Below are 16,189 nucleotides of genomic sequence, written 5' to 3' on the forward strand. Positions count from 1 at the left end.
ATGATTGTGTTAACGAGTGCTTCAATGGACAGTTTCAGAGACCTGGTCACATGGGAGGTTGCTAACGGTGACTCTTCAGAGGTGAAGGGATTCTGGGTGTGGCCACAGGAATACCTAAGGTCCCCTGGATCTGAAGCAATGTAAACAGAAGTGAACAACAGTCCACTAGACTGGGATGTGGGTGAGGCATGTGCATACGTATCCCCCACCGCAGAGTTCTACAAACGGATTGAAGCTATTTCCCCTGTAACTCCGTAAACAGCACCCCTGCATGGGCTGTGTGACTATTGTATTGTTGTCCCACTTACCCTTGGTACACATATGTATTTAGTAAATACTACCTGAAAAATACATGCCTCGCAGGACTTTCCAAAGTTACTTCTGAAATTGTTTAGTCATTTGGCCCTATGTGTTCAATGCCATCCTTTTGTTTTTCTATTAGACTAAAAAAAAACCTCTTAGCACCCTACTCTGCATATTAATTATTGTTTTTAGAATAAAGGCTTTTTTTTTTCTTACACCATTTAATATTTTCAAGCTTCCAGAAGGCTCATGTTTTTCAGCCTTACTAGTTATCAGGTCCTAGAAGTCAGTTTCCTTTGATGAGAATCTGCCAGGTTGTTTTCTTGTCTGGCTGCAGGTCTGTTAGGTTTGCAAGACCGTTTTCTGTTTTTCCTGAGCATTTGGGTTGGCATGTCCCTTTCAGATACTGCCAAATACGTAGTTTTGTTATGTTTGTAAATAATAGCAAATATTTCATAGAACTAGGGTTTTTTTTTCTGCTGATTGTCGCTGAACTCAAAAGCCATATTCAGATGATGATATTTTCTCGTAGGTATAGCCAGATTTTAATGACTACGTTCCCATACTTGGGATCACCAAGAAAAGCAGTTGTCATAGTGAATTTATTTGAAGTAAAACTCAACATCATTGTAATTTAAGGTTTTCCTTTTGACTGATGATAAGAGCAAGGCACTGGAGATCTGGGATGGAGATTCAGCTTGAACATCAACCCATGATCTTCAGTGTGCCCAGCCTGCACAGGCCACACGTGACCCATGCTGACCCTGTGCTGCTCAGCACAGCTGTCTGTCACAGCCGTGTCATGCTGTGGTGCCGTGTGATGAAGTTACAGACTTTTCGTAGCTCCTTGCTCTTGCTCTTCTGCTGAGCCCTTTAGGCTAGGATGTCTCATATCATCATATTCTCTGAATCCTGTGTGTGTTTAAACAAGACTTTTTAAGTTTGTATTTGAGAAAAATGCAAATACTTTGAGAGGTATATTGTTCTTTTGAATAACTAAATTGACCAGTTCTAATGGCCATCTTCTCTCTTGGCTTTTGGATGCAATAAAATGAAGCCAAATGTTTGTAAAAATGACTTGGGAGAAGTATTTTGAGGACAGCAAAGAAGTTAACTTCCTATTCTGTCTCTAGATTGACCTCCATTGTACAAACATATTCTTTGTGTAATTGAGCAGACCTGTAATTCCTGTTACACAGTGAGACTGGAAATCAACTGTTACTTGGTTCAAGTGTGTTACCACCTAGACTTACTGTTCTGTGCTGGCTAGCTTTACTGTCAGCCTGACAGGATCTGGTGTCACCTAGGAAACAACCACACGCCTGTACAAAATTCCGTACATCAGCTAAGCCTCAGTTCTTCATTCAGTGTTGTATACATTTTATGCTCCTTGGCTGCTCCCCTTCCTTTAAAGCACTAGGGACCGACCTCAGGGCCACATGCATTGGACACGCCATAGGCACCCTCCTCAGAGCCACACCTCTAAGGCATTTTGATTCTACTATATTGAAGAATGTATTATTACATTTTCAGAGAAAGTTTGATATATATTTTGATATAAAATTATTTCTGTTCTCAGCTAGCTTGTATTGTTTGTCAAGAAGTTATAAAATATCACTTACTTCAAGTGATATTTCATAATATTTCAAAGCATGTAAGCTCCACAGATAGTGAAATATATAAAGACCATGAAAGTATTTAGAAATGGTAAAAATGTTTTAAAAAGGTAAAAATGTTCCTCTTTTTATATATTATTGACTTTTTAGACAGCCTCAGTTGAAGTCTATTGGCTCACCTTTATCTTATCACCTTGGCTCACCCATATGAAATATTATATTTCTTAAATTTATGGAAATATTTTGGAATATTATATGTCAACAATCTATTGATTGTGTTCCTTGGGTTACTGAAAATGCGACACATATCCTTTATATGAAATGTGGGAAATATATCAATTCTTGGGTTCACTGTGAGTGTGAAATGCTGTGATGTAAACTAAGTAGTCCTGTTCCAGCTCCAGCGTCTCAGGGTCCACCATCCATTCTGCGCTCCTATGAAAGCATTTCATTGCTTTTGTTTCTTCCTGCAGCCCAACCATCCTGTTCTCTAGTTCCGTTCACAAACCAAACTTAAACATTTGATGATCCATACCAAAGGTTTCAACTTCTTAAACTTTTATTATTTCTTGAAACATTGGGAGACAATGTGTGGTATTTCAGAGAATACTTGTAATTCTTAATGCTTACAATGCTTACTGTATCTGCAAAAGAGAAGAAAAGAAAAGGCTTAATTGATCCTCTCCAGAAATGCTGTTCTAAAATTCTACAAAAGTAACTGAGTCAGTTAATAAAGGTAATGAGGGAAATTCTCTTCTGGGATGAAATTCAATCCTGTAGTTTTTCAAAGAGCAGAAGATCTCAGCCATCACATTTTGTATTGAGTGACCATGAAATGGACACTTCTCAGTGTACAATTTGGCATTCGTGATTTTTAGCCTTAGACTGGTTAACAGCTAAGTACTTTTCTTAACATACTTTGGTATATATTTAAATGGAAGGATATTTGTTAAAGTATTACATTTTTATAACTGCATAATTTTTATGTCATCTGTTTAATGTATGACTAATTATAAATTGAGGTTCTTATGTAGGTAAAATTGTATTGCTTAAGTATGGCTAACATACAGATAAATACATTCCACTTATAAAGTATATATTTACTAATTAATTTATTAATTGGTATAGTTATGATTGTATGTACACATATAGCTGTATATAGTTTTGTAGACACTTTGATTTGTAAAATGTGATAAATGTGTTCAATTCTTTTTTTTTTTTTTTTTTTTTTTTTTTGTAGACTCATTTACCCTGGCTTCATAGTTCCCACCCGGGATTAGAAAAAATCAGTGCTATAGTGTGGGAAGGCAATGACTGTAAGAAAGCAGACATGTCCGTACTTGAAATCAGTGGGATGATCATGAACAGAGTGAGTTCTCAATTTTTTTTTTCTCCATCTTTATTAACTTGGGTATTTCTTATTTACATTTCAACTGTTATTCCCTTTCCCAGTTTCCGGGCCAACATCCCCCTATCCCCTCCCCCTCCCCTTCTAAATGGGTGTTTCCCTCCCCATCCTCCCCCATTACCGCCCCCACCCCCGAGTTCTCAATTTTTGCTCTTTAGGTAAAGGGTAAATTTAGTGGCCATTGCTATGAACTAATTACCTAAGTGTTGATAACTATACCCTTCTCTCTTTTTCACACTGAAAAATTATTTATTTTTCTTTTAACCCCATCTAAGAAAGTAGTAGACCCTTTCATCATTTGGAGGGACAGTGGGGTGTGTGGTGTGCATGTGACCCAGCTGAACTGTGGAAGACAGAGGAAACCTTGTGCGCTCTGTTCTTCTCTTCTGCCTTGGCAAGCATCCTGGGGGTCAAACGCAGACCGCAGGCTTATGTAGCTAGTGTTCCTGTTGACTGGAATAGGCACCACAGCGCAATTTTTCTTCTTTCTTCTCTCTTCCTTCAGTGGGAGAGAGAGAGAGAGAGAGCGAGAGCGAGAGCGAGAGAGAGAGAGAGAGAGAGAGAGCGAGAGAGAGAGAAAGAGAGAGAGAGTCTGTGTGTCTGTGTGTGTGAGTGTGTCTGTGTGTGTCTGTGTATGTATGTATGTGTGAATTTATTAGCATCTAAAACTCAAGCAAGAAATGTGTATTGTGCTTCCTTGCTAAGACATAAAATATAATGCTTACAGTGGTCAAACTGCAGTGGTTGAAGCTTAGTACAATTACTATGGATTTGGTATTGAGTTTTTTCTTTTATTACCTCTTTCAATATTTTTTCCTTATTTCTCTGGATAACTAGACCTAATCCAATCTGGAGTTTAAAATGTCTACCGTCCTTTATTGTAATAGGACTTTGTGTAGGACAGGAATTAACCACAGCTAGAGATTGGCAGATCGCATATTACAGTTCTCACGGCGAACAGTTAAAACCTGTCAGTCAACCGAAGAACTTGGGGACTTGAAACTAGAGGTGCCTTGTGCTCTGTAAGCTGACTTAGTCTGGTTTATTTAGTGTGTGAGTTAAAAGTTAGCTCTACGTAATTCAGCTTTACTGGTCCAGCATGCTCAAAGTCTTCATTTTTCCCATACGTAGTGTTTTTCACTTTCTTACATCCTTACCTTTTCTCCTCCTGCTTAATTTCTTCTCTTATTTTATATCTTTTTAAATGGTATTGGGAGGCATTTATTTGCATGCCAAATTCAGAAGAAAAACACAAGTTAAAGATTTATCGAATAGTTACAACTTTTTAAAATTACATTTTTGTATAATTGGTTTTGGGGCCAGGATGCATGTGTCACAGTGTGCTTCTTAAGGTCAGAAGCAGTTCTCCTCCCGTGGGGGTCCTGGGCCGAGGGCCAGGGTCACACATAGGTTACCGGACTTTGGCGATGGGCATCTTTATCTGCTGAGCCATCACTAGCTTCTAAATCTTCTCTTCACTGAATTGGGTTTAATTTAGGATATGATCTCACTCTAATATTAATATTTGTAGATATTTCTAACTTTTAAAATGATATGCATAGATTTAAGTATCTAAGGTCAATCTTCCTTTCATATCTACCAGTGAATTAGAGATCTTATAATTAGTAATAGGCTTGTTTTTTATAAGGTATTAAATTAAAAGAAATTAAAATCCTATTATAAAAAGTAAAGTTTGTAGGAATTCGTTCTACTTTAAATTTAATTCCGTCCCTTTCCTTCGTGCTCTCCTGTCCCTGCTCCCTCAGGTGAACAACCACGTACCGGGCATAGGGTACCAGATCTTTGGAAATGCTGTCTCCCTGATCCTGGGCTTCACCCCATTTGTTTTCCGACTGTCACAAGCCACAGACTTGGAGCAGCTCACAGCCCACTCTGCCTCAGAACTTTATGTGATTGCATTTGGCTCGAACGAAGATTTCATGGTTCTGTCTATGGTCCTGATAAGTTTTGTGGTTCGCGTGTCTCTTGTATGGATCTTCTTCTTTCTGCTGTGTGTAGCAGAGAGAACATATAAGCAAGTGAGTACGATGTGAAGACGTCAGTTCACCCTTTCTTAGCACTCAAGTATTTTAAGTATTTCACTAACCACTTTGATGTAATTTTTCCCCTTTTATATTAAGTCATAACAATTCATATATTGTTGATTGTTTTTTATATAAAAATACTCCAATTAATCTTTTCTTGTTTTTAGCGATTACTCTTTGCAAAACTCTTTGGACATTTGACATCTGCAAGGAGAGCTCGGAAATCTGAGGTTCCTCATTTCCGGTTGAAGAAAGTACAGAATATAAAAATGTGGCTGTCTCTCCGTTCCTATCTTAAGGTAGAATCCTACCCATACACGATCTGCCTTTCCCAGTAGTTCCAGTTTCTTGTCTCTGTATGGGGTGTGTGTTTGAGTCAGGGGTTTCTCACCCAGAGGCTGGGCTAAGGATTTTGTCTCACCCTAGAATAGTTGAGGAACCAGCAGAGGGAGCCCACTGCTTACAAACCAACCCTGGGGACTCTAACCAGCGAGAACACTACTGTTTAACGTAACTGTACAGGACGGTTCTACATGCTGCTCTCCTTCCTTTGGTCTCTTAAATAATCTTGCTGTTTGTGGAAGTAAAGTGTGAAAACTCTAGGCCCTAGGAAAAAGGCAGACAGCAGAATTCATTTTAAGGAGGCCTTTTCTCTGGAGATTTCATTTTTCGTAGTAAACAGCAGTGGATTTTATTATGGAGAGAGCATTCAGGTGAATCCAAGGCTGTTTATCCTTACAGCTTCTTGTCCTGTGGTACTCAGTCTATCACTGATCCTGTTCTGTCGGCTTCCAGAGTACATCTCAGATCTGCTCCATGTCCGCCTCCCGCTAGTGGAAATCCTTAGTCGTATTGGCCATTAAAGCTGCTGTTAATTGTTCTCCAGCATTCTCACTTCTCCTGTCTGTCTGTCTGTCTGTCTCTCTCTCTCTCCCTCTCCCCCCCAATCTCTGCCGTGAGAGAGGTTTTAAACTGAGACTTGGTCATGTTTCTTTCTCCTTTCTGGAATTTCTGTTATTCTTGGATAAAGATCAGACCCTTAATCTGCTCTGACTGCAGTTTGGATCCAGACGTTGCTGTCTCTTTGCTTACTCTAACATTTCCTCTCTCAGCCTTTGGAGGGCATTAGCTCTGTAATGCACGGTGAGCCTCTGCTTCCCGCCTGCTCTGTCTAGGCAGTGCTAGGCATTGCGTCCTTATTCTGAGGGTGGTGTAAATACCGCTTCCTCAGGAAGCTCTTCAGGCACACACTTGTAACCCCCACATCTAAGTCCACTTCTCTGACATTGACTCCAGTGTGCAGTTTTCCTTCATAGCACTGTGAAACTTACTTATCACATGTCTCTGTACCTGTGAGGTTAGGGTTTCACTCTCCGGTTAGTCCTGTGAAGGGAGAGAGTTTGCATTTTGTTCCCTGCTGTGTTCCTAGCCCCTAGCGCAGTGCTTAGGCCGTTACTCAAGAAACAGTTGTTGAATAAGTGAGTATAGTGTTGAATGCGAAGTTAGACTAATGAGTCTGTGCTGTGCAGACACCATATGGACAACGTTACAAAAGTATGAGGAAGTACTGACACTTACAGTTCACCTGGCAGGGCAGGTCTATTTGCAGCATTCTAGGTTCCGAGCACTTGTCACACCTTAACTGAAAGCACGGGCATTCTCTGCTGATAGTAAATGTATGCTTTCCCTTTCCCCTGCTAGCGCCGAGGCCCTCAGCGGTCCGTGGATGTCATCGTCTCATCCGCCTTCTTACTGACAATCTCCGTCGTGTTCGTCTGCTGTGCTCAGGTGAGTCATGACGCACGCCAACGGACAGGGTCAGCCAGCACTGGTAAACAGTTCCTAAAGCGGCGTCTGGGTTTGAATTCACACACAGGCATTGAGTTTCATCTCTGTTTGTGAATGAAGTGTGTATTGTAGTTTCTTCCTCCCCTGTCTCCTCGCTGCCTCCTGCTACTGAACTTCCCTAGAAGCCCTCTCCTGCCGACCCCAATCTCTGTCATTCTCTCATGTCTCGTGTGTCCTTTTCTCTACCCTGTCTTATTCTGGTGCCTCTGGAGGTCAGAAGATGGCATCATATCTCTTGGAACTAGGGTTACAGACATTTATTAACCTTGGATGTGTTGGGAACCAAACCTGTGTCCTTTGCAAGAGCAGTGAATGCTCTTAACCAATGAACCACCTCCTCAGCCCCAAGAAAGCTATGAAACCGGTGTTTTGTAACTTCCTGTAGAATAAGAAATTGCATCTTATCTTTCTCTATATCATAAGTAATAGGCCTATTGAATTATTGTACAGTGAATAATTTCTGTCTAGAATCTATGTATTTGTTCTTATCTCCTAAATTCAATAGTTAAAAATGATCCAGCCATCAATTTTCTCGCATCTAATATTAATTTAAAAGTTTCTTCTCCCTGAACTGTTACTGTGATTTGACCGCTTCACCTTTGAAAGACTTCTCAGTGGTCAGGCACTTAACAAGCAGTCTGTGCTCTGAAACACAGTACAGACATCCACCTCAGATGAGACAGATGACTTCTGCTCTGAAACACCAGTAGTGCTAATGGTTGGGGTTAGCTTATATTATATACATGAATGTATATGTGAACATTCTGAATATATGAATTCACAAGACAATAAAGCATCAAGGCTTACCAACTAGAGCAGTTATGTGTATACATTAGTCCTATAACAACCCAGGGTGAGAGGGTGAGGTTTACTATCACCCTCCTGTTCCTTGAGTAAACTGTCGCCAGCACGAGGTTAGGAGTTGAGGGCTTGAGCAGCATCTGTGTAAGCGTACCTTAAAGTCAGAACCCCCAAGCCTACAGCCTTGTTAAAGGTAGGTACGTCTGTGCCTGTCAAACAGGCAGTCAGCACGGAAATATATAATTATGTCTGCCCTTACTATATAACCCTATAGGGTTAGGGCTCAATTTGGCATTTCATATCTCATCTTAAACTTCCCATGTCAAGATGTTAATATAAAGTGTTCCTTAGCTTCTGGATACAGAGCAGAGGTAAAACCACATAGACTCAAAGACATGAAGAAAAATTCATCATGAGTCAGCATATCAGTAAACAGCGGGATTCTTTGTCAACAGTGTCAGACAATAGACTAAACAAGATGGAAACCAAGCTTGTTTACAATGATTAAAGACTATGAGAAAAGAACACACATTTTTAAAGAACTAGTAGTACCTCTGAGTGAAAAACACAGCTCTTGACATTTCAATCAAAAATGAAAACAGTCGAGGGTTAAAGCCCACATTTAGTGAACTGGGATTTTGAAGTCATGCTCTGTAACCCACAGATGTGCGACAGCCTGCCCAGTTTAACAAAGATCCAAGGAAAAAGGAGACACACTATTCCAGAGACCAAGACTCTGAATATTTTTAGAATTAGTGAAATTCTTTTAGTGTACAAGGACAGTTTGTAAAGCTCTCCTGTGTGCTGGGCCACACAGTAGTTACCAGCTAGACAGGGTGTAGGAATGCATGCCTGCACTTGGGAAGCAGAGGCACAGAGGCGTTCAAGAAGCTAGCAGGGTTGTCTCAAAAAAGAAAACAAAAACTCAAATGTCACATGATGTAGCTATAATATGATCAAGACAAAACAAGATAGCAATGAGGAAATGTATACATTTAGGAAATTTTAAAGAACATTTATATATTTTTAAAAATTTCAAGCCAGTATTAAGCTACTTTCCTGGCACAATTTGAGTTGTGAATTCTCAATTACAGGTCTTACCACAGCTGCCAGGTTTGTACGTGGGTTCTAGGAGCACAGAATCTGAGGCTCACACTTAGAGGACAGGTGTTTTCTCATCTCCCCAGCACCTTCTTAGCTCAGGTCATGCATAGCCTTGGTCGCAGGGCCAGAGAGAGCACGAACAGGGAAGCTCTCAAATGGAAAGTCCTTCACCAAAGCGTTACAGAGGAAAAGCCTGGAGCATGAGGTAATCCAGTGAGCGTAAGCCATGGCCAAGGTGGCTCATCCCGCAGTGCAGTCGTCTTTAACCTCAGAGTATCCATCAATAGAGTTTCATGCATACAGCTTGTTTAAGCTACAAACTTCATTTGGAAAACGAAGAGAAACATGTACTCATCTCAATAGATGCAGAAAACAAATTGCAGATTTTCAGCAGACTCTTACATGTGAAATTTTCTTTTTCACTTTTATCAGTATTTGGGGTTTTTTTTTTTAGTAATATCTTTTTTTAGAATTTTTAAAATTTTTTTCTTAGATATATTTCTTTACTTACATTTCAAACGTTATTCCCCTTCCAAGTTTCCTGTCCATAAGTCCCTAATCCCTCCCTACCCCCACCCCTACCCCCTCCCCTTCCCCCTCCCCCATATGGGTATCCCCCCCATCCATCCCCCTTACTAGCCCCCCATAGCTGGGGGTCCAACCTTGTCAGGACCAAGGGCTTCCCCTTCCACTGGTGCCCCAACAAGGCTATTCTCTGCTACATATGCAGTTGGAGCCCTGGGTCAGACCATGTATAGTCTTTTGGTAGTGGTTTAGTCCCTGGAAGCTCTGGTTGGTTGGCATTGTTGTTCTTATGGGGTTGCAAGCTCCTTCAGCTCTTTCAATCCTTCCTCTAATTCCCCCAAGGGGGTCCTGTTCTTAGTTCTGTGGTTTGCTGCTAGCATTGACCTCCGTATTGGACATGCTCTGGATGTGTCTCTCAGGAGAGATCTATATCTGGTCCCTTTCAGCATGCACTTTTTAGCTTCATCAATCTTATCTAGTTTTGATGGCTGTATATATAGGGGCCACATGTGGGGCAGGCTCTGAATGGCCGTTCCTTCAGTTGCTGCTCTAAACTTTGCTTCCATATCCCCTCCAATGAATATTTTTCCCCCTTTTAAGAAGGAATGGGAGCATCTGCATTTTGGTCATCCTTCTTCTTGAGCTTCATGTGGTCTGTGGATTGCATCTTGGGTAGCTCCAGCTTTTGGGCAAATACCCACTTATCAATGAGTACATCAATGAGTGTTTTTCTATGATTGGGTTACCTCGCTCAGGACGATATTTTCTAGTTCATTCCATTTGCCTATGAATTTCATGAAGACGTTGTTCTTTGATAGCTGAGTACTACTCCATTGTGTAGATGTACCACATTTTCTGTATCCATTCCTCTGTTGAAGGGCATCTGGGTTCTTTCCAGCTTCTAGCTATTATAAATAAGGCTGCTATGAACATAATGGAGCATGTGTCTTTGTTGTATGTTGTAGCATCTTTTGGGTATGTGCCCAGGAGAGGTATAGCTGGGTCCTCAGGTAGTTCAATGTCCAATTTTCTGAGGAACTGTAAGACTGATTTCCAGAGTGGTTGTACCAGTTTGCAATCCCAGCAACAATGGAGGAGTGTTTCTCTTTTTCCACATCCTTGCCAGCATCTGCTATCCACCTGAGTTTTTATCTTAGCCATTCTGACTGGTGTGAGGTGGAACCTCAGGGTTGTTTTGATTTGCACTTCTCTGATGACTAAGGATATTGAACATTTCTTTAGGTGCTTTTTGGCCATTGCGTAATCCTCAGCTGAGAATGTTTTGTTTAGCTCTGTACCCATTTTTTTTTTTTTTTTGGTTCTTTTTTTGGAGCTGGGGACCGAACCCAGGGCCTTGCGCTTCCTAGGCAAGCGCTCTACCACTGAGCTAAATCCCCAACCCCTTGTACCCATTTTTTAATAGGATGATTTGGCTCTCTGGAGTCTAACTTCTTGAGTTCTTTGTATATTTTGGATATTAGCCCTCTATCAGATGTAGGATTGGTAAAGATCTTTTCCCAATCTGTATTGTTAATCATATAAAATAATGGGTTCCCTGTGACACTTTACCATGACAGTATACATGTTTATATGTACACCGGCCATCTTCAGTCCTCAGGGGACAGTTGGGATCACAATCCCGTGTAGATAAACAGAATGCTATATTGTTGTTGCTTGGATTATTTCTTTATATTTTGGTTTGTTTATTTGTTTGAGACAGGGTTTCTCTGTGTAGCCCTGGCTGTCCTGGAACTTGCTTTGTAGACCAGGCTGGCGTTGAGCTCAGGCCTTGCACCTGCCCCTGCCTCCTGAGTTCGAGAATTAAAGGCATTTGATTTCACACCCTGCCTTTGTTTGTTTGTTTAAGTTTGTTAAGCTTTCTGGAATTCATCAGGAAGCACAAAGGCAAGAACAGTCCGGAGCTTTGAGGAACAAGTTGCTTGACTAGAGATCAGAATTGTTTCCAAAGTACAGGAGGACTGTGCTGTTAATAAAGAAATGGAATGTCCAATAGATGAGGTAGAGGGCTGCAAACCCGTGCAAGACACGTGATGAAGGGGCTACGGGATAGGGACGGGAAACAAGACTGAAGTAAATTAAAAGTATTTCATTCTTGAGAATAAATTCTAAATAGAAAAAGATTGAAATATAAGCATCACAGTTTTAAGTTCAGCCACAAATGAAAAGTCTGTGCTGCAGAGGGCACCATCTGAGACACGGTAGCCTCCGGGAAAACACGGGCAAACACAATGACGTCAGTGGGAATGCTGTAGATCTGTCTTCTCAAGTCAGAGAGAAAAGCATCCTCACGGGAAAGTTATAAAATATAAAAGATAACTCAGAGAGAAACCCGGTGGCCACCAAGAGGGAGCATTCTTGTCTTCCCCAAGTTTCAGGGAAAGTTAAAATGAAGGTAATGAGAGTAGAGTGCATTTACACCCACAAGGGTGGCAAGCGTAAGAAGTTAGACAGATGTAAACAAAACTGAGGGAGACATGGCTGAACACACAGCGCCTCCACTGTGTGGAGATAAGTATGTTCCACCTACAGAGTCGAGGGAGAGACTACCTATGTATGAGCTAGTAGTCTTACCCTGCAGACTAATACCCAAAGGAAGCCTTGCATCTCTGCACAAGGATGCACAGTGCTGCCGCATTGTTGGTGATAAAGAAATTGACGAGGTGAACTTTAATTTTTGGAGTAGTCTAAAATAATCATATGCATTAAAATGAACTAATTTAAATTTGAGTGCTTCGATACTGGTAAGTCTTAGAAATAAGGTTCAGTGGAATCAAAATTAAACTGGAACTGGTAATATGTCACCGTGGGCAAGGGTGGTTGCTTCTAAGCCTGATGGTCTGAGTTCAGTTCCCAGAACCAGCATGGCGGATGGAGAGCCCTGAGCCCCGAGAACTGTCCTGATCATTACATATGCATGCACTGTGGCATGCACACACGTCTCCTCCCCCTCCCTTGGGAGAGTAAACAAACGAATGTGAGAAAGGAAGTAAAGTGGATATGATGTTGGGTACTGTGCCATAGCAGTCCGATGTAGATAAAAGACCGTAGTTTAAAGATGGCTGCTGAAGCTTGACGGCCTGCCACCGTCAGAGAAGTAGAGCACATCCGTACCCTACAGAAAATGCTGGCAGCGTTGTGTTCTCAGTACTAAGGAAGGAGAAATATAACCACAGGATGAATATTCTTTCTAAATTATTAAAAGCCTGCCTGGAAAAAATTAAACACAAAATTTACCTTGGGAGTAGAGTGGAGTGTTGGATCTAAAGGTTTTAACTGAAATAATTTGAAACATTTACTTTTTTAAAAAATCTGAAGTACATACTGTAAAATTAAGATTCAACAAAACTGGTAGAATCCATAGCTGTTGGTTATATTAGTGTCCATACTTGTGGTATGCCTGAGTATCTCTTGATCAATATGCTTTACACACAACACTACGTTTGAAGTAACCTGGCCCGCCCACAGTGCTGCTTCCCATGTTGTTCTCATGCCTTCCCAGCTGCTCCACGTGCATGAGATCTTCCTCGACTGTCACTACAACTGGGAGCTGGCGATCTGGTGCATCTCCCTGTCACTGTTTCTCCTGAGGTTTGTCACTCTCGGATCAGAAACCAGCAAAAAATACAGCAATACCTCAATATTACTCACAGAGCAGGTGAGTTCATCACGAGCCAGGCTCTGCCTGCGCTCCAGCTGTGGGAGGCGGGGAGAGAGGGAGGACGGCTTGCCGATGTGGTTCTCTCCTTCTAGCATGCATATTTTGGGATCCAACTCAGGTCTCCAGTCTTGGCATAAAGCACCTGTCCCCACTAGCCGTCGGACAGGTCATTTATGCTCTAGAGCTAAGCTTATGTTTTCAGAGTACACAACCATTTTTTCAATGTGTCTGCCTTGATCCAAATTTCAAATTAATCTGCTGTTTTCATGTCCTATGTTCCTTTGGTAGGAAGGAATAGTATTACAAAAATGATAGATTTTAAAACATTAGTGGGACACGATGGCTTTGCAGTGTAACAGAACCACATTAGATAGTTTAAATTTTTATTCAGCAGAGAATAAAGCATAGTAATTTTGATAATTGATTTTATTTTATATGAGTTTGCTAAATATTTCCTCTTGCTACTTCATAAGAATTGTACAAAAGAAATGTTTGCTAATGAGCCTGTTTGAATGTTTTAGTTGGGAAGAGCTTGTTCTTTAACTATTCAGTAGTTAAATAGGCTTGATTAGATGAAGAGGAGCGTTACCACTAAAGATAATCATCTCCAGCAGTCCTGGGGTCTTGTGGAGTTAGACAGATCAGCCACTTCCCTCACACTGACTGTGACGCTGATGGCATCTCGACTCATCCCCTGCACTCCTGTCCAGTTCGCCCTGCACACTCAGTACCCTGTACTACTTGGGTTTGTTTCCTATGACATCTGCCTTGGCATTAGCAGGTGTCCAGCTCACAGCACCTAGAACGACTGGCAGATGCATTGTTAGTCCCACAGTTCATGCATTGGCTGTTGGTTCTGTTGGAGTTGTGGCTGTCAGAGTACAGTGGGAAGGTGGATCAGATGAGTGTGTGACAGAGGCTTGGAGTTAGACCCTTTACACAGAAAGGAACAGAACTGGGCAGGGACCCCCAAAGTATCTAGTAGGGAGTAGATAATAAAGATATGCAAATGTTTTTTATCACTTTTATAATAAAAATCATGAACCAACTTGGTGAGTCTATTCTGTTGCTGTTCATTCTCTAAGTTGATCTGGCCCTGAGAATACAATGTTTACCTTTTTAAGTTTTAAGTTTTCTTATTATAAAATAGGTCTATTATAAAATTTGAAATGTATAATAGTGGTTAAATATTATAATCATTTAATATTAATACTCAGAGAACCGCTGTTAATATTTTGGTCACCGCCATTCAGATCTCTTAGGAGTGAGAGCTGGGGATGTAGCTCATTGGTAAAGTGATTGTGTATCACACATAAGGCCCTGGGTGTAGTCCCCAGCACTGTAAACGAAAAACACATATATTACCATCTAAAATGATCTTGCCCATGGGGCTTTCTGTATAAAAGATAAACCTCTACTTGAAAATGGAGAAGAAACCTAACAAGAAGGAGGAGCTGACCCTTGTGAACAATGTTTTAAAGCTGGCTACTAAGCTACTAAAGGTAAGCAAAGCGCTGAGTTGAAACGGGCGGGTGTGCTGGGCCGAGACGTGCCTTGGTCTGTCTTCTGCCTTCCGTCTACCTACTACCTATGGCTCCCAGACGGCATCTGGGCGAGCATATGCCCTCACTCGGGTTGTGTCTCCACTGCTCAAGTGGCCCATATAATTCATTGGAAAGTCTGGAAGTTTACTAATGGGGGGTTGCTATGTTTGCTTGTTTGACTTTTGTATGTGTGTATGTTTTTAATGTATTTCACCTAGAATATTAGAAAACATTTCACAGAAGGAGGCTAGAGGTTGACTCGGTAGTTTTTCATCTTAGATTTCACAGAGCAGTCTTCCGCTTGGCCCACGTTAGCTCAAAAAGCCATGAATGTCATGGTTATATGTACAGATCCTCAGGAAATGTTTAACTTGAAAATTGTTTTTGATAAGTCAGACTATAGTCTTTTATGTTTGATGTCATAATATCCTTAGAAATTAGAATTTTTTTTTTATTAATTTTTGCAACAGGGTTTTAGTGTGTTGCTCTGATTGGCTCAGTATTAAGTGCTTCCCAAGGTGACTTCAAACTTGTAACTCCGGGTCTCAGTCTCCCGAGTGCTGGGATTATGATGTGCCACCAGGCCTGGCTCTCGGCATACTGCTTTTCTTTGTTAAAACAAAAACATATTTAAGAATCTCAGTCTTTATAACTAGTCGAGCATACTACTTCAGAGAACAGTATGAAATTAGTTGTGACCCAGTGATAGGAGGTTAGTCCTCTGTCAGCTAAGGTATTGATTGAGTATGTACCTCACAGGAAATCGGACATCAAAAGTTTAAGAGGTAGAAAAGGAGATAGTAAAATAGCAATTATTAACTGCTTTCTTTTAAGCTGTTTCCTTTAAAAAGATCTTATGATAGGTTTTAGAGAATACAGACACATCTCCTATCCCTTTCCCTCCCCCCCCCCTTTTTTTTTTTGCCAAAAAGATACCATGAATTGATGGCTTAGTCTTTTGTGTTGGGCATCCTCAGGTGCTGGGCTCTGACTTCCAGCAGGGACTATTAAACTGTAAAGCGGGGACAGTCACCATGCTTGGTCTCCTTTGGTCCAGTCCAGAGCCTGGGCCTTAATGTGACTTATGTATCCTCTCTCCCACTTTCCATGGCCGAGAAATTCACAAGGCCATGGTTCTGAGGCCAGGTACTCTGTAGCCAATGCCCTTTCCTGATCAGGACTGCCTGCCCTCCATGAGACCCTTGTGTCTTACATGAGGATCTGGCACATGAACCTAAAACATTCTTGCTTTTGGAGCTGCTGCTCCTTTTCTTCCACATTGCCAGCCCAGAGATCCTTTCCACTTACTACCACCA

At 41.2% G+C, this 16,189-nt stretch overlaps 1 protein-coding gene across 8 annotated transcripts in view; it reads left to right on the forward strand.

Moving 5' to 3' along the window:
- Phtf2 (putative homeodomain transcription factor 2) overlaps positions 1–16,189 on the forward strand; it is a 115,343-nt gene that overhangs the window by 93,647 nt on the left and 5,507 nt on the right. For all 8 annotated transcript variants that reach the window (XM_063285711.1, XM_063285710.1, XM_063285713.1 and 5 more), the window contains 6 exons: positions 3,160–3,288; positions 5,094–5,366; positions 5,540–5,671; positions 7,074–7,160; positions 13,171–13,326; positions 14,736–14,831. In XM_063285711.1, the coding sequence (XP_063141781.1) occupies positions 3,160–3,288; positions 5,094–5,366; positions 5,540–5,671; positions 7,074–7,160; positions 13,171–13,326; positions 14,736–14,831 (873 nt within the window). The remainder of the gene's footprint in view (positions 1–3,159; positions 3,289–5,093; positions 5,367–5,539; positions 5,672–7,073; positions 7,161–13,170; positions 13,327–14,735; positions 14,832–16,189) is intronic.

The sequence above is a fragment of the Rattus norvegicus genome, chromosome 4 (assembly GCF_036323735.1).
Source record: "Rattus norvegicus strain BN/NHsdMcwi chromosome 4, GRCr8, whole genome shotgun sequence".
NCBI lineage: Eukaryota > Metazoa > Chordata > Mammalia > Rodentia > Muridae > Rattus > Rattus norvegicus.